At 46.2% G+C, this 24,926-nt stretch overlaps 1 protein-coding gene across 2 annotated transcripts in view; it reads right to left on the bottom strand.

The window, feature by feature from the left end:
* The window catches only part of LOC102690868 (coronin-2B), a 52,921-nt gene that overhangs the window by 19,141 nt on the left and 8,854 nt on the right, over nt 1–24,926 (bottom strand). The window contains exons 1-2 of one of the 2 annotated variants that reach the window (XM_069190589.1): nt 8,466–8,696; nt 6,194–6,394 (exon numbers count right to left, since the gene is read on the bottom strand). In XM_069190589.1, the coding sequence (XP_069046690.1) occupies nt 6,194–6,394 (201 nt within the window). In that variant the 5' untranslated portion in view covers nt 8,466–8,696. Of the gene's footprint in view, nt 1–6,193; nt 6,395–8,465; nt 8,697–24,926 lie in introns of those variants that run through there. The other variant, XM_069190588.1, reaches the window with a different exon arrangement.

The raw sequence follows: 24,926 nt of genomic DNA, 5'->3' as shown, positions 1-24,926 counted from the left end.
GCCGAGTTAAAGCGCTCAGTTACAGCTTAGCTCGTACCCTTAACATTTTAAAGACAATCAATATCCATAAACCTCAGCCTCCTTAGATGTGAATAATACTAAGACATGAGGCATGCCAACAAGTTAATCATCTGACATAAGCCTGTGGTTTTAATGAACGTAAAATCACCATGATTGTAAGATCTATGGTTTTTATTTTCTAAGGCACGTTTTCCTTTCTTTCCCTACCGTGACACACTATTGCCAAACGCATAACTGTGGGATACCATCGTGACAATACCTCCACAGCATGTCATGCTAGGGACCCCATGTATATCACGGCAGTGTATATCACGACTGGCTTCCATGCCACGCTGTCACAACAAAGGTCTCATATCAGGACATGATATACCCAGATATGATGTGTCGCGATATATGGACTTTGTGTCGCGACATGGGGTCAGCATATCCTGTCAGGGTATGACCTATCGCAACATATGGACTCCATGTCGCGACATGGGGGTGGGGCATTTTGTTGGGGGGTATGTCATATTGCGATATAGGGACTCCATGTCGCTATATAGGGGGTGGGCGGTTTTTGCCGGGGTATGTAATATCGTGATATATGGATTTCATTAAGCGCCATGACAGTGATGCGCCAGTTCCAATGGTTATCGCGATGTGATTATGATGCGCGCACTCCTATCGTGACAAGCTATCGGAGTCGTGAACGCGCTGTGGATGCCATGACATTCTTTGTCTGCTATTCACTTTTGATCTCAGTGCTACTTTTCTTAGATTGATCAGCAATTGGAAACCAATGGATGTGTTACTGTATATCCAGCGTGCTCATACAGCACACACGGTTAACCGGAGCTACAGTATTCCACCCATCACCTGTGTATCTACATGTTCTCGGAACTGCCGCTGTGGCGCTTTACCCAATCAGAGTGTCGATTCTCACTCTTCACCCAATCGCAGCCCGAGCTGTTCGGGGGTTTAGCCAATCACGGGTCTGAGAGCTGTTCAAGCTGGCAGCGCCAGGTGGATCGGCGTGTTTACTGTCAATGAGGATATATTTTTAAAATGCTTTACTTATTTGCAAAATAACTACATCGGCTAATTTTTTAAAACGTCTTTATTGATTCACAATTCTCCGCTGCTTTCTGTAATGAATACATGGCACTTGAACAATTTTAATCGTATATTTAAGGTAGGGGAAACACCTGCTTTGTACTTTAAAAATGAATAGAAATGTAAAGTCTATGATCATTATATTATTGAGCTCGTGCTTTTTATTTAGTTTTTTTATTGTTAAATTATATCGATCTTGTAACCAGTGGTAATTTGGAAACTGGTGTCTCTTCACAAATTAAAGTATACAAGCAATACATTTTTGAGAACATGGTTCAAAATTAAAAGAAAACACCTACATCCACTCCACCCGACCAGAAAGACTCGGAAAACAAAATTTCCCGCAATGTTTTCATCATAATCAGCTGTTCAAGTACCGAGTTTGTTGGTGATTATCCGAAAAACAAGGTGCTACATCTCGGAAACGAAAGCAGCACAAACCCCACTTTCAACGGCACAAACGTAGCACTAACGAATGAGGTGGGTTTCATCGTTTGTGCTGTCCGTAGGGGGGCAACTTCACGGAGCTCCAGGTAAACACTGCATGGTACTTTAAATACAATATTTCGAACGGATTTTGAATCTTGCGTTTTGCGTTGTGTTCATTGTGTTTTGCAATAAAATATTAACTTTGTAAAACTACCGAAATCTAAACGCAGGCATTCGAAATTCTTAGAACTGTTACAAGCAACAAGTGAAAATGAGCTCTTGCAGCTTTTCTTTTTTTTAGCTAAAGACAAGGTCCTCATATGAGAGACCTTTGCAAACTAGCTGTCATTTGAACGGGAATTTGCCGACTCTCTAGACAGTGACGAGATTATCGCCATATTGAATTCCCAGCCCCGACGCCTACGTCTGGTCTAGAAGGCTAATACCTCACAACAGAGGTAGGCACTGCTTGTTTTTATGTGTATCCGCCGTGGCACAATGGCGTTCGGCAGCCTAGGTGACTGTTGCTTAACCTGTGTGTGTGTGTGAGAGAGAGAGGGAGTGTATGTATATATATACAGAAGGTATAATTCTGCTGTTTGATTATACTGCTCGAGGATTGCATTGTAAATTGGAGGGGTGCCCCTATGCTGGCAACAGGGTCAGTTAGAGCCCGGGCCACCCACTTTTGCACAGGCCCACCCAAAAATCACTTCCTGGCTACGGCACTGTGCGTAAAGCCTTGTGGATCATAAGCTTTGTGTAAGGTGTGGCGTGGGTGTGCAGCAGGCCAGCACAGCCCAAGGAACCGACACTGCAGTCAGACAAATGTTGCTGAAGAGTACAAAGAGTATTTTACTTTGCAATACCTGTAGATATGTTAGTGCATGGCAGCTTTGCTCGTTAAAAGTCTTACCAGGCTGCTGTTGCTAGCAAAATAAATGTTGCAATGGCTGTACTGTATGTCCTCTTCCAAAAGCTTACAGCTCCATAACATGGCAGCAGCAGGATAATACTGAATTCAGCACGACGGAAGAAGGGATAAGTGTGTGGGAAACCATATTAACATACGGGAATGCAGGATGCTGACTGTGGAAAAAACTATGGAAAAACCAGATAGCTCACGTTTACCATCCATACCAGGACAGCTCTCGAGTGTGAACTGAGTGCTCAGGGGTGTCGGGGTACAAGCCCGTAGAGTCGCCCTCGTCCTGCTCAGCCACCCACTCCCACTGACGGGAGTTGCTATGGTGATTAACCTGTGCTCACTCTAGCAAGAGCCTGATGACGGGTTACTCATAAAATGCATTATGCAAAACCAAGCACAATGGGCGATTTGAGGTGATGTATATTGCTCGATGCAGGGGCTCTGGAAAAGAATGGATACGGCGATCGCATATCAATGCTGACACAAGCGCCTGTCGGCACGCCTGCCGTTGTGGCCTGTCGTGCGGCGCTGGACTTGCTCCCCGTGCCGGGAACATGGTTACCTGTCCTGCCACACGCACGCGTCGGCCCCCCCGCGGGTCGGCACGTTCCAGCCGCGGAACTGTGGAAGGACACACGGGCGTTTCCCCGGCGACCCCTGATTTGAACACCTCGGCTCTTTGCTAAGAAGGATCCCAGCTGGAGCTGGGCTCCACCTTCTCAGAGGCCGGCAGCCCGCCAACGCCGTCTGGACCCAGTCGGGATGCAGCAGCCGGGCAGCGCCAGCTGGGCTGGTCTTCTATCACCCGGGCAGCAGAAAACTGCTTTTGCAGACGTTACAGTCTGTCTTGCGATTGCGCTTGGGTCCGTTCTGAAATGATTCCAGGTTATCTCACTCTTCTGTAATGCCGTTTGGCAGCAGTAACCAAGGCCTTCCCCACTGCCCTGTCTCTATCAGTGCGCCATATGGCCGGCACGCTGAGACCAGCTCTGGAAGCCCAGGCCACTCATCACACTGGAAGTGCCCCTGTTCTTCATAATATCTGCTGGATGGCTGGTACAGATCTCTCTCTGTTTGATTTGGCTAACACTGTTCATGCAGAGCGATTTGCTGTTGGATCCATTTCTGCAGCTGTGTATTTTATTGAAGTAGTCTCAGTGCTCAGTGCCTCACTCAATGATATAATAGCAGTGGTACCACCTGGGATTTGAACCCACAACCTTCCAGTTACAGGTCCAACAACAGGGTAATTTCATTACTCCACCCCTTCCTTCTTTCGAAGTGGGACAGTTTCTTTTTACACTGTTTTCTCCAAAAAAACAGATTCAATCAGTGAGAATGATGACTCATGCGTTTGTAGCGTATTGGAGAAAAGACATATTGCTGTCCTAAGGCAAAGCCAGCAGTGAGCAGAAAATTAATTTTCAGCACTCCTGTGTAGACAGGTCCAAGATCGGGAAATAAATGTGCATTTATAATCCAGTTTATTCTGTTGCTGTAGATCTATAGCTGCCTGGTATTTATCTGTGGTTAGGGTGTTCAAGTATAGTGTACTGGGAACACTTGTGACTGGAGAAAAGGCATTTTTGCTCTAATGCTTTTGCCCGCACTGGAAACCGACTCAAAAAGGAAGAACTGTAGATCATTTTCTCGTGAATTTCACCTCCAGTTCTTCTTGGGCATTCAGTATACATGAAAGAAAAATCAGCAAAATGAATAGGGGCTGGGGTTGCGAGGTTCCATTAGGTGTAATTAATAATTCATTTCCTCCTGGTTGGGATGTGGGAATCAAGGCGCAGCTAGCTCGTTTAACTCAACACAAAACCTTGCCCTCCATCTCAAAGACGGTGATATCCGCTGTGGACTGACCAGGGCAGCCAGGGGCTCTGACTCGACGAGATGGGGCCAGAGAAAAAGGGGAGAAAAGAAAGCCGTGGACATGTTTAAAATCATGGAATGTTACCACCAGAAGAAGCAGATAAATTTGCCCTTCACTTTACCCAGAGTGTCTGCAGGCACGGTGGACAGAAGCACTGTTGAACACGGGCCCAGGTCTCCCAGCAGCCCTGCCTGAGACTGACGTCATTCCCTGACCAGCTAGAGACTTGAGGGCGGCCCCGGGCAGCTGAGCGCCACTGAGCCCGCGGTGGCAGAGGGAGGCTTGAGCTCTCTCCCGACAGCCTGCTGGAGCACTGATGGAGCTCGGCTCAGTGCCAGCAGGAGCCCCCCTCTCTGTGCTGCTGCTCCGGCCGCTGAGGGCGGGTTTGTACCGTGAGGGGAAGAGGGTGCGCGGGGCGTTCTGAGGGCTGCTGAGGGCTTGCTGAACAATTTGTCAAGCCTGTACTTACGCCTCAAGCCATCGTACACGGCCATCTTAGGCCAAGCGTGTGGATCTGCCTTCAGTGGAAATTCTAAGGTCGGGAACAGGCATTGAGGGAAGCACTGCATTCACAAATTCATCCATTCCTGGAAAATGTTGCTGTGTTTCCATTTCCATTTACGTTTGAGGCAGGGTTGCCCTGATTAACTAGGGCTCACGTTTTTTTCTCCATGAAATACTTTAGTGTTTTTTTTTTAAATAAATTCTATAACAAATACAGCACCAGTGAAATTAATATTTTTTTTATTTCCTTATGTGTTGCATAAATGTATTGTACTGTATGTTATGTAAGAAGGAACACTGTGGGGGTTCTGCTCGATCTCATTTAGAAGTGCATTTTTAATTAAAGTAGTCCATTAATAATGATCATTTTAACTTGGTACCCTACGTATCTAGAATCCTAGGAGGAACCCCATATTGTGTCACACTGTCGGTCATAGTGCTGTTGTCCATTGTCCATGGAAGTGTTTCCAATGGTCCTGTTCGTAAGCGTACAGAACTTCACTGGTCCATGACTCAGGGGTTTCAAAATCCACTTATCTGAGTAACTAACATTATGAGCTCCCTTCCTATTTATATATATGTGGGATTCCTTTCCAATAGCCAATAGATTTCAGCTGATACCAGCAAAATCTCTGATTTGCTGTATTAGGGCTTTAGATTCATGTGCACTCCACTTTGGTGATAGTTTAGTTTGGCCAGTGTGCAGGATAAAAGAGTTGTAGCTGCCAGGAGCAATTGAAAGACTATGGATGTGGCTCCCTTAAAGCCACAGTCTGCTCAAGGTTCACACTGCCTTCATGTCCCCCAAACCTTCCTAAGAACATCTGAGACTGAGAGCAGCCAGTACTGGTTAGTGGTCAGTGTAAAAGCACCAGTGATCAGGCTGCTCGAAACCCTCCTGCATATTTAAGTAGTCCAAAGCATTCACTTCTTTACATGGGTCTGCTTGCAAAGACTTTTAAATAAGTAGAGCAATGACAAGCATAGCTTTGTGCACTGTATTGTTTGTGTTCATTTTCCATTTTATTCCCAGAAAGCAACACAGACATCATGGCTCTTGTGAATAGTGCACGCGTGCTTTGTAAGTAGGGTTGCTTAGCTGGATTTGAGGATCTAAGCACGCATCAGCAGTGGTTTGTAAATATGGGAGCTGAGCACACATCCGCTGAGAGAGAGGAAGGAAAATGCAAACAGAGATGGAGACTCCAAGCAATTTCACACGTGTGGATGGGTTGGAGTATTGGTGTTTTCCTCCAAGCTCTTTCATATTCCCCTCCTGGAGCCATGTGTGTATGACGCCAGCGGAGAGCTCGAGGGGTCAGGAGAGGCAGGGATCTTACCTGCTCCAAGGGGATGACCAGGAAAGACCCTCCTCCGGCGCTCTCTGTCACAATGGCGAGGTACTTGGTGTTGACAGCGCAGAAGTGGTTGTCATGGACGTTTTTGGTGATGGGGATCCCATCGAAGCAGTGCTCCCTGTTTGCCACTTTGCCGTAAACATTTCGAAACTTGGAGCTTCGGTACTGCGGACGCCATGACATCTGAACAAAGGAGAAGAACCAGGAGTCAACCACAATATAGAAGGAAGCTTTTTTCATCCCCAACCTTGCAATAACCAGTTTATCTCCTTTGATGTTTTCACCTGGTGATGAATTCCAGCATCCAGAAAACAGTTCCTCTTGATATCTGACTTTTCTGAAGTTGACGAAAAATGTTACCCTGGTCCTGCCTCCTCACCACCCCACCCCACTGTTAGTAGTTTCACATTTTCATGGCTCATAGTCGGTGAAAGCGATGCTCTAGAGAACAGACTGACCAAGTGCAACTGGCACCTTCCAAGTAAGGGCAGCCCTGCAGAGTGCTGCTGTGTTTCGGCACCAGAGACGGGCACCTTGAGCTCCGGGACGCATCAGAAAGATCTCACACATCTCTCAGCTCCCTACCCCTATCAGCTGTGAGGAATATAGAAACCATGAGAGGTCTGGGCAAAGTGGGGACAGCTTTGGTTATACCCCCCAGCCATGAGAAAACAACCACAAAACAAAGGGTGTGTTGAATTCGAGCCTTTCCTCATCAGGTCACAGTTAGTATGGCAACCTCAATCCCCACGTCTCCTCCCCCACATTCCCAGGAGCCCTTGCAGCGCCTCTCTTCGTAGATGATACAGGCCCTTGTAGGAGACATCATAGGAAGCTCCTCTGTCCCTGCCTGGTGCACATACAACATAACTGTGCTGTTTGTCATGCAGGGACAAGCAGCAGGCTAATGGGACAAAACCCAGAAAAGGGGTTGTTGTTAAGTTTACTGCACTGGCCAACAGGTTTGTGGTTGACGTGTTCCAGCAGACGTCTGAGAAAATTGCTGTTGACATGCGTATTGCTTGCATGAGCAGCAATCGAACAGGAGGAAGGCCGTGGTCTGAAAGACAGGGGCACTCGAAGGGGAGACATGAATAACAGCTTATAATATAGCTTGTGTTACACAAAATTGTGCATCTCCTCTCCCAGAGGCACATTTCCGTTTGAGAATAACTGTATTGTTCCACTAGAACTGACCCATTCCTATTTTTACAGCTAAAAAGCCACTTCACCGACGAGCAATACCACCAAGGACATCAGATGGGGGAGAGAGAGAAGGCCAGGTCTGTTCACATCCAGATCCAGGCCAATTTTATTGGACACTCTTGTAAGGTTACGTCATTCCAGCTACAGTTCAATACTGAGGGCAACATTTACAGCGTAGAGCATGCAAGCTGTGCCGGGTAAACGGCCACTGTAATTGATCTGCCTTTCCATGAAACAAGACTGGTCTCGGCCAGAAGTGAGAAAAGGAGTGTGGCCCGGGGAGGGGAGTGGGGGGGTCAGCAATCATGGGTTCATTTTAACCACCGCTAATGTAGTGCAGAATTGATCCTCTCTCTGTTAAAACATCCTACATGTGCTCATGCCGGATGTTTCAGGCACTTCATCTGGCTTCAGAACAAGATGCAGAAAAAAGCCTGGAGCCAAAGTTAGTGCACTGGATTATTGCAGAGCAAGCTCACAGCTGACCAATGTCCCCTTTAAGGTGCAACTCAGGATAGGAAGGATTTTGCTTATCTTAAACCCGTGCATTCTAATTTCATCGCATCAGATTAACTGTCAGAAACCAATTTCCTGTGTTGGTTTTAACACAGAACAGTGATGCATAAATGCATGCTTGTTTAGGAATTTATGTAAAATAGCTAGTGTTTCCTTGGGCTACAGACAGCGCTGGCCTTCCGTTCTCCTCTCAAGGACAACCTTTTCATTTGTTATTCATACACGGTACATCACTTGCCACTGAATGGTCTTTATTTTTTACAAGCAACCCTCTTTAACTTTCAGTGCACACGCCAAGTCTCTTAACTTCTCTGAATTACTGCCCTCCGCTCCTTCTCCATCAGCAGCTGGTGCTACCTCTGCTGACGTCCCATGGCCTTGCTGTGTCTCCGCTGCTAGCGTCTAAAGCACGTCCTTTTTTGCAAAGCACAGCACTGGGCTTTTTCTGAAATTAAAGGAAACTTACTTGCAAAGCCAGAGACTCGCTGATTAGCATACCTTGCAGGCGGCCTTAATGAAACCAGCTTCTTACCTTTCAGCAGCAGTGTTGGGCTCCGCACTGGATAGGGCTGCTCTCACATTACAGATGTGCTCCCAGGAAGCCGAGTGTGCCAGTATCATTAGCCTCCCTCTTTCTTTTTCACCCCCTCCACCCTCCTCCTCCTCCGTCTCCTCCCCTCCTCCTTCAGCACCGACGCAGCCCCGTGTCTGCAGCAGTAGCTGTCTCTCAGCTCTGCTCCTGTGCCTGTTTGCTGCTCTCTCTCTCCCCCTGTCTCTGAGTCGCGGCTCCTGCTCACACATCCTGCCGATGCACAGCAGATCCTTGCCAGACCGGCCATTGGCTGGAGACCATGGGCAGGCTGCTGCTGTCAGGTGACCCTCCTCGGAATGCAAAGGATGCAAAATATAGTATCCCCGCTTAGCTCAGTTTGGGTTTTTTTTTGTTCTCACACGCAGTTTGTGAGTAAAAGAGCAAAACAAAGGCAAGAACAAAAACAAAGGAAGCCGATCAGTGTCCGCCCGAAGAATCTAGTTTCTGGCTCTTGGCTTCATTGCTGAGATGCAACGCTTTTTTAAAAAACTTGGCACTGAACTCTTCTTGTAATCATTATGCAGAGTTAAAATCCATATTAAAATACCAAGTGCTTTTACTCTGCATTCAGTTTGGAAAAAAAATGTGTTTTTCACCCTCTTTAGCTTTCATTAAGAGTTCATGAACGGGTTAGGCGTTCTTTGTGTCCCATGTGCGATCTTAGACTGTAGTGCAGTTTTATTTTCCCATACAGAAGCATTATATGTCCTTTCTAAGATATTGGGACTTCCAAAATTATTTTTTGTCCTTTTTGGACATTTCATGTAGCATGTTTTATTAGAGAATGTTTTGAATACCCTAAAGGATAATATGGAAACTGGGGATGAGTACCCTCTTGTGTATAATATTCTGTTTCTGACTGGAAAACACACTCCTAGCCAGTAAATCACTGACAGAATATAACCCAGGTTGCACCTAGTCATCCACAGCTGAAGCAATAAACCTGCTATAGCAGGCAATTACCTGTCAGGCTGTGCATTACCACCTGCTGTATGTCAATGACCAGTATTAACTACAACCCAGCTGCCATGACTATTAACATTCATTTGTCTCTAATCTTGGCTCTGATCCAGAGCGATTTACAAGGCTCACATTGCCTGTTTTTCTCTTTACATCTCTCAGTTTGACACTTGTTTTGTACAGTTGGAGTTTCTGTGGGGACTCCTGGCAAACCTAGGGCACAAGATGAAGCAGTAATGATGATACACCTGCGAATGGAAGCTATGACCCTCTGGCAAAAAAGAGAAATAAACCACAAGAAAGAGAGGAGAAGAGAATGACCTTGGGTCACAAAGGTGAGGGTCATTCAACAGAAAACTAAAAGGGCGATCTTAAAGCCAGAGATATCCTGTAATCTCTACGTAAAAGTGAAAATGTCCACAGGTAGAATAGAGTCACGTACATCCAGAATTCCACCAACTGGAAGACATCGACTTAGGGTCCTCCTCTCACTTTCTTACTTCCTGTTTCCAAAAGGCCTTTTCTTCCTCCTTTTGGGCTCATCCTCTGTGTTTTTATACCTTCGCCCAAATGTGTGACCACAGACCTGGAGGACTGTACTCTGCAGCAGAGAGGCTGATAGCAAATGCAGTCTGGTGCAGAGTACATGCATCGTCACCCCAGAATGTGCTGGCCAATTTACTGAGAGCGCTGTTCCGAGATCCCACAGCTGCCACCAGTGTCTTTTGGCAGAGAGCAACCCCAAGTCACAAACAGGAAAACTGGGTGTAAGTCATGTTTTAAGTATTGACAGCCTGTTGTCAGTCGACAGGCTGTTAAAGTCGTGGCCTTATATACAGTAGGTGTTTATGGCAAGGCTATGTTTTGGTGGTGTACAAAATCATGGTATCCTTGTTAATTTGTTGGTGGTATTTTTCTCATGGCTTTCAGCAGTGTGCAGCCTTTTTAGCTCACCAGAAAAGCTTGGTGTTCTTCTCCGCTTGTCATACTCTTTCCTGCCTCCGCTTTGTTATGTAACCAAGGAACTGAATTCCTGCTGCGATTCAATGAAGGAGCCAACAAGCAGATAAACTGTTTCTGTGTGAGATGAGATGGCAGCTCAGTTTCCCCCACATGCTCTGTATTCCTCTCTGGTTTGTGTGCTTTTTTCCCCTTCTCTCGCCTGAATAAGCCCCAAAGCACTGGGCTTCACAGCAGCCCCTGGTGTCTGAAACACCTCCTGGGAATCACAAGACGCTGCTGGCTTGGTCCCAGACCCCCTTTCTCTGTACCTCTTTCTCTCTCCTTCCCTCTCTCCCTTTCTCTTTCCGCTTCAGATTCATCACAGGCTCGGCTAGCTGAGCAACCGTTGATAAGGATGCATTACAGAGAAGAAAAAACCAGACCGAACGTTTTGGTTCTGCTGCCTTGCAGTGTAGCAGGATGCTACTGCAACATGCTCTCCATCTACTGTGGCTCCTTCTCGAAAGAGCTTCCCCCTGGGAACCCCCTTCTCTCATTTCACCCCGATTTCTGGAAGGGATGTGGCTTTAGGGCCAGTGAGTGTTCAGCCTTGCGCAGTGTGCACCAGGGCTGGTAATGTTTACCATGATGGAGCTTTGGAAGTTGTTCCAACCCTATAGTGTATAGTTAACAGATATTGTATCCCTGGGTACCATTACTTACTTCTACTCTTGTCTCCTTCCCTGCCCCTTCTCCCTCTCTGTCCCTTGTCCACACCTCTTGCCAAGCCATTCAGGCACTCCTCCTCCTGCCTGTAAACTCCCAGAAGACTGACAGTCCCACTTCACTCCCCTGAAGGTCTGCTTCTCTCTTCCTGACGCAAGAAAATGCTCCTTATCAAATCTAGAGGGAAACATTCATTAGAGCGTGTTGCAGGAGTTGGGCTTTCCAACAGGACCTGCACTGGTTCTCTCTCTTTGTCACTGTCTTTTATAAGCAGAGCTGGGAGAGGGGAGCCTGTGGCCATTATTCTTGAGATCCAGCCCATAAGGAGGTCTTGGATTAAGACTGCACCCTTTCTGAGTTTTGTCAGTTTTCATTTAACAAACACAGCAGTCCGGGTTTATCAGTCAGTCAGTTGGCTTGCAGATTCCCTGTTTTTTATTCAGGCTTAGTGTGGGGATGTTATGGTACCAGATCTTTCATGCTCTCCGCGAGTCTTTGTCCTGTCACTCATGCGTTAATTACTCATTCTGTCCTTGTTAATAGGCTAACGCCAAGATCTGCTCGGTGTAATTAAATGCACGGACACAACAGAGGCTGTAATGCTTGTGGGAAGACTGATACAGACTGCAGATGGCCACCGTTAAGTTCTCCTGACAAACAGAAGTTCGTTTTTTCAGACGCCTGTCCGATCCGGGTCGCCATGTGTTACTGAAACAACAACAGCCACTCGCTCTCTAGGCTGTGCCCCTAGACATTCATCTGCTGATCCTCCTGCTACACCTGCTGCAATGGTTTTCTGGATCAAAAGATGTTCTTAGGGTCCCATGTAGAAAAGCAGTAAGACAGTTAAGGGTAATTCATTATTTATACCAGCACACAGGATGCCAAGAGAGATTGGATTGTGTGAGTTTCTATAGATTCTTTTACATTTGAGCAGCATACTGCAGATGTCCCAGAACTGATGGTTATGAAAATGTGGCCTATGCCTGATCATCATGATTCCTCACACTGTCCGAATATCACTTCAGTATATAAAATTGCAGGCGACATAATGGGCACAGTGGTTAGCACTGCTGCCTTGCAGTGCTGGGCCCCTGGGTTCAAATCTGGACCTTGGGTGCTTTCAGCATGGATTTTGTATGTTCTCCCCACATTCTTCTGGGGTAGTTTCATTGACTTCTGGGAAACTTGGCACTGGTACGTGTGTCTGTGTGTGCCCCATGATGGACTGGTGTCTTTCGCCTGCTGTTTGCCAGAATAGACTCCTGCTCCACCGAGAGTCTGAATTGGAAGAAGCAGTAAGTAAATGGGTGGAGGGACAGTGTCCTTCACTCTTTTCTGGGCTGGCCGCCAGCATGAGCGTGGCATGATCTTGACAGACAGGGAAAGAAGGAAGCTGGGATCTCTGGGGGCGTGCTCACCTTCGCAGGCAGTGATGCCCAATCTGCAAGAGAGCTTCGCTGCTCCTAGGCAAGATTCTTCCAGCGTTGTTTGCTTTGTTTTAAATGAGTCTTGGGGATGGAAATAAGTAGCCCATTCTGCCCCAGGTTGATCAGGAGACCCCAGGCTTCTGCCCAGATTTTCTTTTTCTTTCTCATGCCTGAGCATGAGACTCCCACAGCTCTGGGGCTGCCTAGTGCAGTGTGATTGCCTCTCTTTTGTGTGCATGCATGTAAGCTATGGCTCGGAGGCAAGGCAACAGTACTCAAGAGAGTGTGCGTGGTTCACAGAGCAGTATTGAGTTTTCCTTGTATTGCTGGGAGTCATGTTATAAAAGGAGAGAGGCTCGATTCAGTGCTGTGATTCAGAGTTATTCTCTTAGGGTCACAGCTGCACAGCAATTTTCTCTGCCCTGTGCTGTGTTTAATTTTACAGCTATACTGTAGTACTGCATTGGGGCTTTTAATGGTTATTCAAAACTATACAGAAAAACTATTATCAGCTCTGTCCAGTGAAAAGCCTTGTGTAACGTTCGATAATGAGAAAAACTTCCTCAGCTTTTTCTGAGCTGGAGTGCATTACACACGCTCTCCCTGGACATGCAGCTGAGAACTGTGGTTAAATATATTGCTTTCACTGGAGACTGTCAGACTCTTTAGCGATTTCTGTGCAGCCCTGGGGTCGGTTTCCTTTATTCCCCATTGCTCGGCTCCAGCTCTAAGGGGGTTACGCCCATCAGAAGCCAGGAAGCTGCTCTCGCCAAACTGCGGCGCTTCCTGATCCTCTCTGCCGTCTGCTCCTACCCCACCCCCCCGCGCACCCAACGGGCCGGTTCTCACAAGCGCCCTGCATGGCTCCCGCCCTCCGGCCCGGCCCGGAGACGGATTTGGAAGCAGCGGGGCCGGAAAGCCGGGAGCCCTGAATGGGAAACCCGCGGGCTACCGTCCCGGTTGTCAGCGCGTGCTGGAGACGTCTTTTGTCCGTCAGCCACCCCTCCATCCCGGGCTGCCTGGGTGCGGAGTCAGTTCCGCTGCCATTGACTCGCTGCTCAAAGCAGATAATACAGCCCTCCGGCCCCCCGCAGGCTGCTTTGGCAAAGGTTGCCTTTCCCCCATCTATAGCCATGAAGCGGATTTCACAGTGTAGAGCGGGATAAAAACTGGGAAATCAGAGCCCTGTCTCCAAGCTGCTTTTAACACAAGTCAAACGGGGTAAGGCTAGTAGCACTCAAGCCCTACTGGATATCACAGTCGCCCCTTACCTTCAGACACTCTCAGTCGTTAGAGAGCACCGAGTCTGATGGCTGAGTAAATGTTCACATGGTTTAGCTTCCCAGTACATACAAGATTGAATGTCCCCATCAGCAGATACAGTATGTGAGGAACTCCAGGTCCTCCCAGTTTTGTTATATTTAGACATGAATAAAACTCAATATCCTGTCTTAATGTACCATTTGTTTTTCTTTTTCCTCTAGAAGAGCTGGAAACTCTGTTATCCTAAAACAAACCCCATAGGATTCATCCCACTCAAACTTTTAATAGAGTGAAATGAAACACCCCCGAAAGAATGTGCTCTGGCAGATGTGACCAAGGGGTTTGGGGAATTTCAGATGAACCGCAGTGTTCGGCAACTTTTTGCAGATTTGCGTTACCGCTCAGGGAACAGGCCTGGTATCAGGGTTGTCTGAGAAACCTTGTTTACACTGTTCTCTGCACTTTAGTCAGAGGAGCTTGTTGCCACACAGTCTGCTCCCTCTAGGGCTGAGATGTATTGTCTTAATTACACAACCACAACCTCAGCCTGTGCTCTCACTTTCGACAATTTGGTACCTTTGTGTACCTCCCACTCAGGCTGCAGGGCCACCACTGACGCAGAAGGGCAGCGTTAACATGAAGCTTACAGCACTGAGCAAATCATGGTGCTCTGACGCTTAAAGACCCGTTCCCTACTTTGACTCCCCACAGCTTCTTGAAAGAAATTTTGTATAAGCACGGACACTCAGTGTTTCAGAGCTGAGAAATGTGAGTTTATTATACCAGGCCACTACAGGAACTGGGATGCCTGACGTGAGGCAGAAAAAGACTTAGAAATGGCTTGAATCAGCAGCTGAAGCACAAAGACTTAAGCAGAAAAAGTGAGATTTTCTTCCCAGCAGCAAAGCGCTCAGCCCCTTGAGTACTCTGCAGTAAAACAATCTTTTGAGCGTCTCTGAAACACAGTTCTAAGCTCACCAACTTCTTGCACAATCATCCTGGATTTGTGATTCTATCAGGAGGGAGAGTGTGTTCTTCATAGTGGGATGTGTCTTTTTCCCCAAGGCAGTTCCCTGACCGCTCTTATTAAAATGAACTGTGCTGAAAAAAATAGCAGTTTTATGATGTTTTCCCAAATCGAGGTTAGTCAAGTACGAGACGTTGGCAGGGTGCTCTAAGTGCTGCAGGCTGCGCTCATGCTACGCAGAGTAGGTCATTTCTACAAGGGTGTGCTCCTGCTGTAATGAGAGTAGACAGCGTAGTAATTGCCTGGTCTCATGAGACTGGCATGCTGATGTACGAGGGTCTATGAGAACTCCTTTAATGAAGGCCGCAGCACAAGGGGCCTGGCTCAGTACATGTCTGCTGCAAATCACAGTAAGCAATTCCAGATTTCTGCATGTGGTGTTTGAAGCAGCTTCGTCATATTTTATCAACATGAGTAATATTGTAAGTGTGTAATTGGCTGCTGATTAGACTAATGCATTTTATAAAAACATCTGCACTTGCAAAGGATCATGCCTGTCTATACATTATCAAGACATCTTGGTGTTTTGCGCTGCAGTGTGTCCATGTTAAGTGAAAGTCTGTGTATTAAATCAATTTGCTTTGTTGGGTTTTGTGCTCGGTTTTCTTTCCCAGCTAAACCACACCCTTGGACGAAACGAGACCTAATGTGCCATAATTTTTAAATCCAAAACATGGTGGTTGTTTTTTTTTTTAAACAATGTGTTAAAAGAGTAAAATGGGAGAAAGGCACACACATCCCTCCTCTTTCAGATAAAGGCACCCTCCCAGAACTTGATCAAATCCAAATTTACCTCACAGCAGCCTGTCAGGGATGGAAGCTGACTCAACCGCTCGACAGCAGAACCAGCGATGAAGGAAGAGGAAAGGTCATGAGTGTTTTTCCCTTTTTTTAAACCGGAATTGAATATGATCTTTGAACGTTTTTTAAATGTGAAGCTAGGGATAAATGTGAAGATTTTCTGAAAGCTCGGAGGCCATTCCTACCCCTGAGTGAGTCTCTGTGTAATCCACACACACTCCCACACACACAGAGCTGTGTGATGCCTTCATCTGTCCAGGAAATGGAGCCCAGCCAACAGCACATCATTACAGAGTACATTGTGCTGCGCAGGCATTCCACACGTTCATTTAAACCTGTCTACTGTGAACGAGACGCACATCCGCCTAATAATATGCAATTATTCTCCTTATCAGCTTTCATCTTGCCACCATACCATGTGACACATATATGGTGTTGATTATAGAGGAAACTGACACCACATGTCAAAAGCTCAATAAACGCGAAGCCGCGACGCAAGTGGAAATCGAACGTTATTATCTCTTCTGTGTTTGATGCATAAGAAGAGGCTCATTGCTTTCTATTGATCATTTTTGTGGTCCCGTTTATCCAGGAACCCACTGACCACAGCCCTTTTGCTGGGATCGAGATGGCTACCAAAGTTCGGTGCTTTCCGTGAGGTCAGGAGAGTGTCTGCCAGGGCCTGAAATAATCGATTCGGTCTAACTGGCCGCCCCACTGCTCTCCACGAGACGGCTTCCACCCGGCAGACAGCAAGCCTTTAATAAAAGATTACAGCCCAGCTGGCTGCCAGCTTCTAATCTGTTTGACAGGTCTGGAAAAAGGCGCACTTACTGCACTGCGGGAGGAACGTCTCTGAACCACAACATCACCCTCACCTGCAGGAACCACATGGCCAGAGAGATATTTTCTCTGATCGGAACAGGAACAGCTGCAGATTCTTTTCTGTTTTTTTCAGAATATAGCACTGTGCATCTCACAAATGGTATTCTTGTGTCTATAGCACTGTCCACAACTTTAGTCCCTGTCTCCTGGGGTGTAGAGGAATCAGGTTGGCGAGTTTTGAATATAGGGCTGAAGCCTGTGTGTATAGGGTTGAAGCTTTGTGAGATTTCAATTCCTGAACACAGTATTATCGAAAACTGATATGATACAGCGAAACATGGAGGAAAAACTGTTTTTAAATTCAGTTTGTTTTCTGTAAAACCTTAAGAGGATCATCTGAACAGAAGTCCACAGTTTTGCTTGGCAAAGAGGCCTTTCAAGGTAATCCTTAGTTCAGAAATTAAATTAAATTAATCGAGACCAGTGTTGGCCTGTGCCCAGTATAGGATACCAGGGGCAATAGGGGCATTCTCTAGACTGAGACACTGTCCCCCAACTCACTTCCTGATCCTGTACATACACAGAACAGTCAAAAGGTCTCCCGTCGGATTGCACAGGCATGTGGCTCTGAGGCTAAGCCTCACTGAGGTGGAGTTGGTGTTGTCAAATATACTGACCTCAAGTTCAGAGATCATTGGGTGCTGAGCCCCATCTCAGCTGCAGTGGGCTTGATTGGTATTCACTACTGCTTCCCCGTTTTTCACCCACACACATCTGATGTTTGCCAGATTCACCAGATCTTTGCTCCCGATTGCCAGATCTTGGACATTTGTGGAGACACCAAAGCTGCATGCTTTGTCAGTTTTTGTGCTTCCAAAACAACCCTGCTGGAGTTGGTTCTGAGCCTTAATTGCAGCACTAAGGAGGTTTTAAAAGAAAGGGTGTAACACTTCCTGTTTGAAATCGCAGGAAGAAATAACCAGCTGAGATATCCTTCTCACAGCCAGACTTGTACATAAAATTGTCTCTTGTTTGCCCTACATGTCAAGGTAGCCTGGTGAAACGACAGAATCTGTGGTGTCCTGACAGTACATTTCCTCTGGCTGTGGTTCAGACAGAGTAGTCTGGGTAAAGACGTCAGCGGTTGATGCAGTGAGGGGTGACAGCAGATGGGCAAGTTCAAGATGACAGGGAGTGTGAGGTTCGGGAGGTGGGAAAGCTTTTCAGGGACAGGGGTGGGGGGTGGACCAGCTGTTACCAGCTTTTGCAATCAATTAGTCAATCAGTATTTTATTGATTGCTTTCCACTGGGAGCACCATGTCAGAGCACTTTAGAAAGCAGTGAAGAACTTGAGCAGTGCAGTGGCACAGCTGAGCAGCACAGAATGTCCAGCTGATAATCAGATCACGACCTTCTCATTTGAAACTGAATGAACATTGTGCTTCACAGACTGCACAGGCAGTGTGCTGTGGCTATGCTTTCATATAAAAAAGTCCAGACTAATATTCATGCTAAATTGTGGAAAAAAGGGACATTCTAATTTTTCCAGAAAGTGTGCTACATTTATCATGGTGGAAGCATTATTACCTTACCACACATCTGCGTGCAATACCACGACTTCACTGTGTTTCTGATACTTTACTGAGCTGTAGAATTTGTAAAGGGAGGGTGAGCCTCACTGTTCATCCTGAAGAGGTCCTGAAAAGGCATCCACCAGTGAATGGGACTTGATGGTGAGAAAGGTGAAAAACAGTGGATGCATTTAAACACGTTTAAGGTATCACGCTTATCATGTTAACACACGTGGCCACAGAACATGACAAACTACACTGAACTTCAGAAAAATTCTTTCCAGGCTTGACAAAATCACTTCCACCTGGGGTCTATTACAAGAAGGCAAAAGAAAACAGAACAGCTTGCAGTCTTGAGAGATAAAGGACTCATGGCAGAGAAATACAGCAAGACAAAGAGTGGATCATCCACTGAGCCCCGTGACAAGAGGTTAAGATGAAACAGACAACAAATGACAGGCCTAGGCCTCTGGGTAACTTATGTCTGCTGTCATAGTGGTTCGGTTGCTACGCCCTCTCACTGAGGATTCCCAGCTGCAGTAGTACCTGGTCTTTCGTGATACGCCCTTGAGTTTTTGTGAGTGTATGGTACTGTATGTGCATGGGCTCTGTACAGTTTTGTGTGCAGAGCACAACTGTGGAGATGGTGTGACCATTGAATTTTCTATGTCTGTGTGCACCAGCAGCATAACCTAAGAGTTAATGAAAAGATAAAGAAACACATGCAGATCCTGTTTTACAAAAACTCAGACTCAGCTATCTGTGTGTATAAGCACCAACCCCTACAACAGGACAGAAGCCATTATGTAATGATGAACAATGCATCTTGGGAGCGATCCATCATCTCCTAATTCGATTACTCTCCCCGCTTATCAGATTTACGTCCTTGCACAGGAACAGCATGTTTGAAATTTCATATTAGGCTGAGATTTTTTAATCCTTTTATGTCTTCTCTAAGATTGTCCATATTAACCTTTCAGAAAAGCTACACTAGCCCAGTGTAAAAGACACTGACAGAAAAGCAATAGACCCAGCACCAGAACAACAGTTTACTCCTGGATTTACAGAAAGACCCTTTATTTTCCTAAATTATTCTCATCAGTTATTTCTCCCTTTTTACACCACATTTAGAGAACTGAATTTCACCCAGCTCTGCTGGAGCTTCAGTAACTGTCAGTCCACATGCTTCTTTACCATCAGCTCACCCAACACTGTCAGCTCCAGGCTGGTTGTGCTCGGTTCCTTGGGAGCTGAGCAGCTACCCACAGCCAGCTAGTGGCACAGCCAGGACATGAACCAGCAAAACCCCTGGCCGTAGGGCACAACCTTCACTCTGAGCCAAGACCTTTACTGGACGGGTTATTCAGGGGGGTTTCTGGTCTACAGTTTTAGTTTCTAGTTTATTAGGGCCAAGGGTTTGAACTGCCATGACAGATACGCCTCTGCACATCTGGGACACTGAAAACAGGTGTCAAAAGCACATCAAGCGCTGACTAGCCCAGGGGAGTCACAGACTCAACATACAGCACAATTCCCATTAAGCCTGCTTCTCAGTAACACCCGGGTTCCTTGTCTCAAAGACTTTCAACCTCCAGCTGCTCAGAAACATTGACAGAATGGTCACTGGGATGCCACGCAAATGTTCCCAACATTTAGGGCAAAAACGTGCTCAAAGCCCAGCAAGTACTGTGTGATCCACAGTCTAGGTGGAACACTATACCAGCACACTTATGAATCTGTACAGCACTACAGCAGAGTGAAGTCTTTCCAAAGAAAAAACTGGGAGAATCCTTCTATTCTTTCTGGAAAACTGACAGAACAGGCAGTAGCATTGTCACAGGTTGCTGTTCACTTTGGGGGTTCTGTGCTGATTCAGAAGAGATTCACAGTATGGTGGCATACAGAATGCAGGTGCCTGCTTGTGCAGTATTTTTAAGGAAGCTCATGACACAGCAGGGTATGTCCTTCACAAATGCATGACTCCCATTACTAGACAGCTCTTTAATGTGATGGGTTACAAGCAATGGTATTGATTACACCAGTGAACTGTCAATGTTTGAGCTGGGGGATGTGTGCAATTTCTGTTTCTGGTTTACATACAGCAAGAGCATTTCCACATGTTTCTGATGTCATTCATTGCTGAGGTTTAGAATTAGGGTTTCCACCTAACGTCTCCGTCCAGGAAGGTGTTTCTTACACAAAGTCCACATTTATCACATGTGTGTTTAACAGCTACAGTATCTAGGTCCTGATCCATGTCATCTGTCTGCATTTTATCTTGCACAGCGTAGGAACTCTTGAGCTGTGTGAAGTCAGTGTTTTTACTCATAATTATAGACCCTCCCCTGTCCTGTGTAACTAAGGTTTACACCTGGTTTTCAACATTTGTCATGTTTCTGTACCTGGAAGAATAATAAGCAGATTGAGACGATGGATTTTAAAGGCGCTATATAAAAGTGTATTATTGGTGTTAGTGTACGTTTATTTTGCGTTTAAGTGTGTCAGAGATGCCCAGGCTGGGAAATTCAGGTCATTTAAGGGTTTTAACGGGAAGCTGCTGATGTGGCTTCTGTTTGATAAAGTCCTCTAAATCACCTCCACTCTCTCACTGTTGTCAGCACTTTCCAGACAACTCCAAACCACAGTGAACCGGCGGAAGCCCTTCTCTCTAATGGACTGTAATAGGCTGCTGTTTACAGAATTCGGGTTTCCAAACATATTCTGTGCTGTCTGGCTCCACTCTTCAAGCCCCTCAACAGGCACAAACAAACCATTACATCAGACAGTCATTCCCCCTTAACGTGTCTAGCTTTCCAAGCTCTTTGCCTTGCACCAGGTCAGCACCTCTCTGAAGACCCCAAATGACCTCCATGCATCTAATTTTCCCAAACTGCGGTTCAATGTAGAACAGTTTCTTTTCCCTCCCTTCTTTGTTTATTTATAGATTAGTAACATTCAATGCAATGTGTGGCTTGAGGCACACAGCTTTGACAATCCCCCTGTTAATGCCCTCATGCAGCCAGTGTTCTGAGCATTGACAGTGACCACCCTGTTCCAAAACCTCCCATTCCTGAATCCTTTCAGATCCCAGCAGTGTGGTGGAGGCGCCTCTGTCCTCACCTATCCGCTGCTTTCCTTCCTCTTTCTCAGCTCATCCCTGCTTTCCCCACTGGGACCGGAGTCTGTACTTCCGGGGCAGAATCCTTATCCTTCTGAATGCATTCTGACTGGGAGAGAATTCCCGGAAAATGGGACAGGATGCGCCCGACAGCCCACCCCTCTGGAGGATTCTAAAAGAATTCTGAACGTACTGAAAAAAACAACGCGGGAATGTTGAAAAGGCAGCTGGCCTGCGGTGGCTTCCTGTCTTGAAAACGTTTCAGAATTTGTCTTTTTGTTGTTTGCTTTTGCTCCCCAGTGGTGTTTTCGGCTGAACCTTTCAGCTGCAGCTGCACTAGAGGGACAAAGAGCGACTGGGCTGGTGTGGTCAGTGTGGTGTGGTCAGCTCTTCTCTCCTTACAGATCAGAGGGGCAGGGAACAGACAAACAGAGGAGGGACAGAAGGCCTCACAGTCCCGCCACACTCCTGCACTCTTCATGGGCTTCATGGCTATTTGGAGTTCACTTGGTTTTCGTTCCCAGTGGATAGCAAAAGCCAAATCACAAGCAAACGGGTTTATTTTCTGTTATTTTCAGGCAAAGTATAAAGCTGATCTCTGGAGTCATCTGTCACCCTGTTGTTGTGCTGGTTCACCCAAAAGGCTTCCTGAGCAAATCCGTGCACTGGCTCCCAGAGTGCCTGCAGACAGCTTCAGAGAGGGAGTTTAAAGGCCAGGGAATGTTAGGCAGGAATGTGAAATCTTACGCTCCTCAGCTGGCTCATCTCCGTGTTGTTTTCATTTCCACAGCAAAATAATAATAATTTAAGACAACTGCTACATAGTGAGTGCGAAATAGCTGAATGGCTCAACTGCTTAATATCATTGTTTATCTGAAGTATCAGAATTCTTCACATCAAACAGCCTACTGGATTACCAGGCAGTTTGTTTTTCTGTCCCCTTGGAAGCAATTCCAGTTTGAAAATGTGTTTCTAATCAAGACTTGACGGAGGATTTCAGAAGGTAATGCAGGCTGCTTGGTGAATTAAGTGGCATGAGTTTTCCTTTCTGTCGTTGTTTGTTTGAACAATGTGGCTTAGAGAGCGAGCAGAATTAATTACGAGCCCAATTAAAAGTGTAATGACTAAGTCAGGGCGGCGTCTGGACGGGCTGTGGCGTTTTATTCAGGAACGCTGTGAGCAGATCCCGGATTGCAAAGCCCTGAGATACTGGGATTCCAATGCAAACATTGTTTGAATTTTGTGGAGACCAGAATCAATTCCCTTAAGTCCAGGATAAGCACAGCCAGTTTCATATACCGGTATGTTGCAACTTGCCTGGCAAATAACTATTCCTGTTTAATGTTTAATATTCCCGGAGTGATCCAGGAGAGAGGAGAATTATAGGGCTTTTATTTCCAGATGCAATGTAAGCAATAGCCCTGTTTTTCATGGAGTTTTAAAAGGACAAGCCTTTCAAACACACACCCTTCCTAACAATACATATAGGGAATTTTCCCAGGCTCTTTTGTTGACTTTCCGTCCTCCTCCTCTGTCCCAGCCCTTGCGACAGCTGCTTGGATCCCTTCTCACACTGGAGAGTGGGATTGTGATCGGCTTGTCTTTATAGCCGGGCTGTTGCTCCCTCAACCAATTGGATCATGGCCCAACACAGGCACCAGTATCTCAAATTGCCCACCTGCTAGAAAAATCATTATTGCAAGCTAATGAGTTGATTTCTGTCCGGCTCTTACGTAGAGCAGACGGGAAGACACATCTAATTAATAAAATGGGTGGTCATCAGTGAAAATGGGGACATCTTGAATTTGAAAAATCCTTACTTGCATTTTTATATCCATTCTTTTTTCTAACTGCTTCTTCCAGTTCAGGGTTGTGGGGGAGCCGGAGCCTATCCGAGCAAGCAACAGGCAGGAATCAGGATACACCCTGGACAGGACGCAAGTCCATCTCAGGGCAGGGATAGGGACACTCACTTAACTCACAGAACCTACTAGCATGTGTTTGGACTGTAGGAGGACACCCACGTGAACATGGGGAGAATATATAAATCCCACTCAGATAGTACCTCAGGGCTGGAACTGAACCCAGTATCCCAGCCCTGAGGCCCATTCAGCCTCACGGACAATGAGTAGTATTAGTGTTCATGCTGGATTTGTGACAATCATAATCCAATTAAAGCAGCCCAGCCTTGTTTGTTAAAAGATATTGTTGTAAAACTATTTGAACTGCGTTACCCTAATCTGAGTTAAGACAGCAGATTTACTGAATTAGGATGTCTCCCTTTGACCATATCCCAGCAGATACAATAATCGCGACCAAATCCCAACATTTGGTCAGATTAGTTAATAGGATTTCTCATGACAAAGAAACAAAGATGTAAAAAAGTCACCAGATGTCCAAAGCAGCTCCTTGCTATACTGTTGGATACTCTTTGAGGAGTTTACATATTTATACCCTACAGATGAAATGACCTAATTTGAGATTGGAGATTGTAGAATTCGAGATCGATTTGTTTAGACTGCCACGTCATGTCTGAAGTAAATGATGGAAATATTCAGCTTTCTGACAACATACTGTACCCCTTCTACAAATACTGTCCTGCAAAAACATCTGTGTGCTATAGAAAACCAACACTCCACACACTGCTGAGTTTCTGGCTGATTTGTGTAGAATGTGAGGCGCTGGTTTTTGGTGAAGGCAAGGTTTCTTGTTTACAGCACCTGCATTGAGATAAGGTGCAGATGAGGTAACTTAACAGTAAAGAAGTCCTAAATAGTATATCACATCTGGGTGAACACAATGCAGGAACCTCAACAGCTCTCATGCAGAGTCTGTAGATTCTGAAGCAGAACAAATGATGCATGTAAATGGAATACTTATGCTGTAAAATGAAAAAAGGCAATCACGCACACCATGATCCCATTTTCAGCACTTTCAATAAAAAGAGGTGTGGGTGGCAAAATGAACTTCATTCATGTCACATGGTGACATTGACCCACAGCCTGACTCAGATCTGCCAGGAAAGCCATTTCCCATCCACTGGGCCTTCCTGGGCTCACTGGCTATGCAGTGCCCTGCTGTTTCCTGCAGTTTCCCTTCTTACCTGTGCTCGTCTTTGAGTCTAGCCCTGATTTCTGCTGAAAGCTCATTTTCTGGTGGTCCTGTGGCCCTCACACTGGTAGCCTGGAAGAAAACCCTGAGGGAACTCTAGCACTTCCACATTAAGGTTGCGTCTCTTAAATATGCCATCAGTTCAGGACACTGATAGAAAATAACAGGGTGAAATTATCACCCCCCACCCTCTCAGTGCTTCAGTGCTGAAAGAAGATACATTAAACACATGATGGACACTGTGAGGTCCAAACTATAGTTACAGCAGCGTTCTGCCCCAGGGCTGTGTCTGTGGAGCATGATCCCAGAGCTCATTCCTGCTGTACCGACAGTGGGGCAGAAGGACAGTAACCTTCACTCTTCCCTTTCACTGCTGGCTGGTCATTAATGAATATTTAACCCCGGACCAAGCTGGGAAGAATTAAACATGTGGCATGAGGGATTGTAATCACTTGTGTGTGTGCGCCACTGAGAAGCAGCAAATGTTTCTTTTCTCCTTGACGTGACGCCAAACAGAACACAATGTTTCGGCGCATTGCTTTCACCAATAACCACCCGCCAAACACCCTCCCCCAGCTCTGATTTATCTGCGAGACTGAGGTCTTTGTCTCAGACTCCACAAATGT

Source organism: Lepisosteus oculatus, chromosome 5 (genome assembly GCF_040954835.1).
Source record: "Lepisosteus oculatus isolate fLepOcu1 chromosome 5, fLepOcu1.hap2, whole genome shotgun sequence".
NCBI classification, from domain to species: domain Eukaryota; kingdom Metazoa; phylum Chordata; class Actinopteri; order Semionotiformes; family Lepisosteidae; genus Lepisosteus; species Lepisosteus oculatus.
The sequence above is the reverse complement of the archived record's forward strand: the minus strand, read 5'-3'. Positions and strand labels throughout refer to the sequence as shown.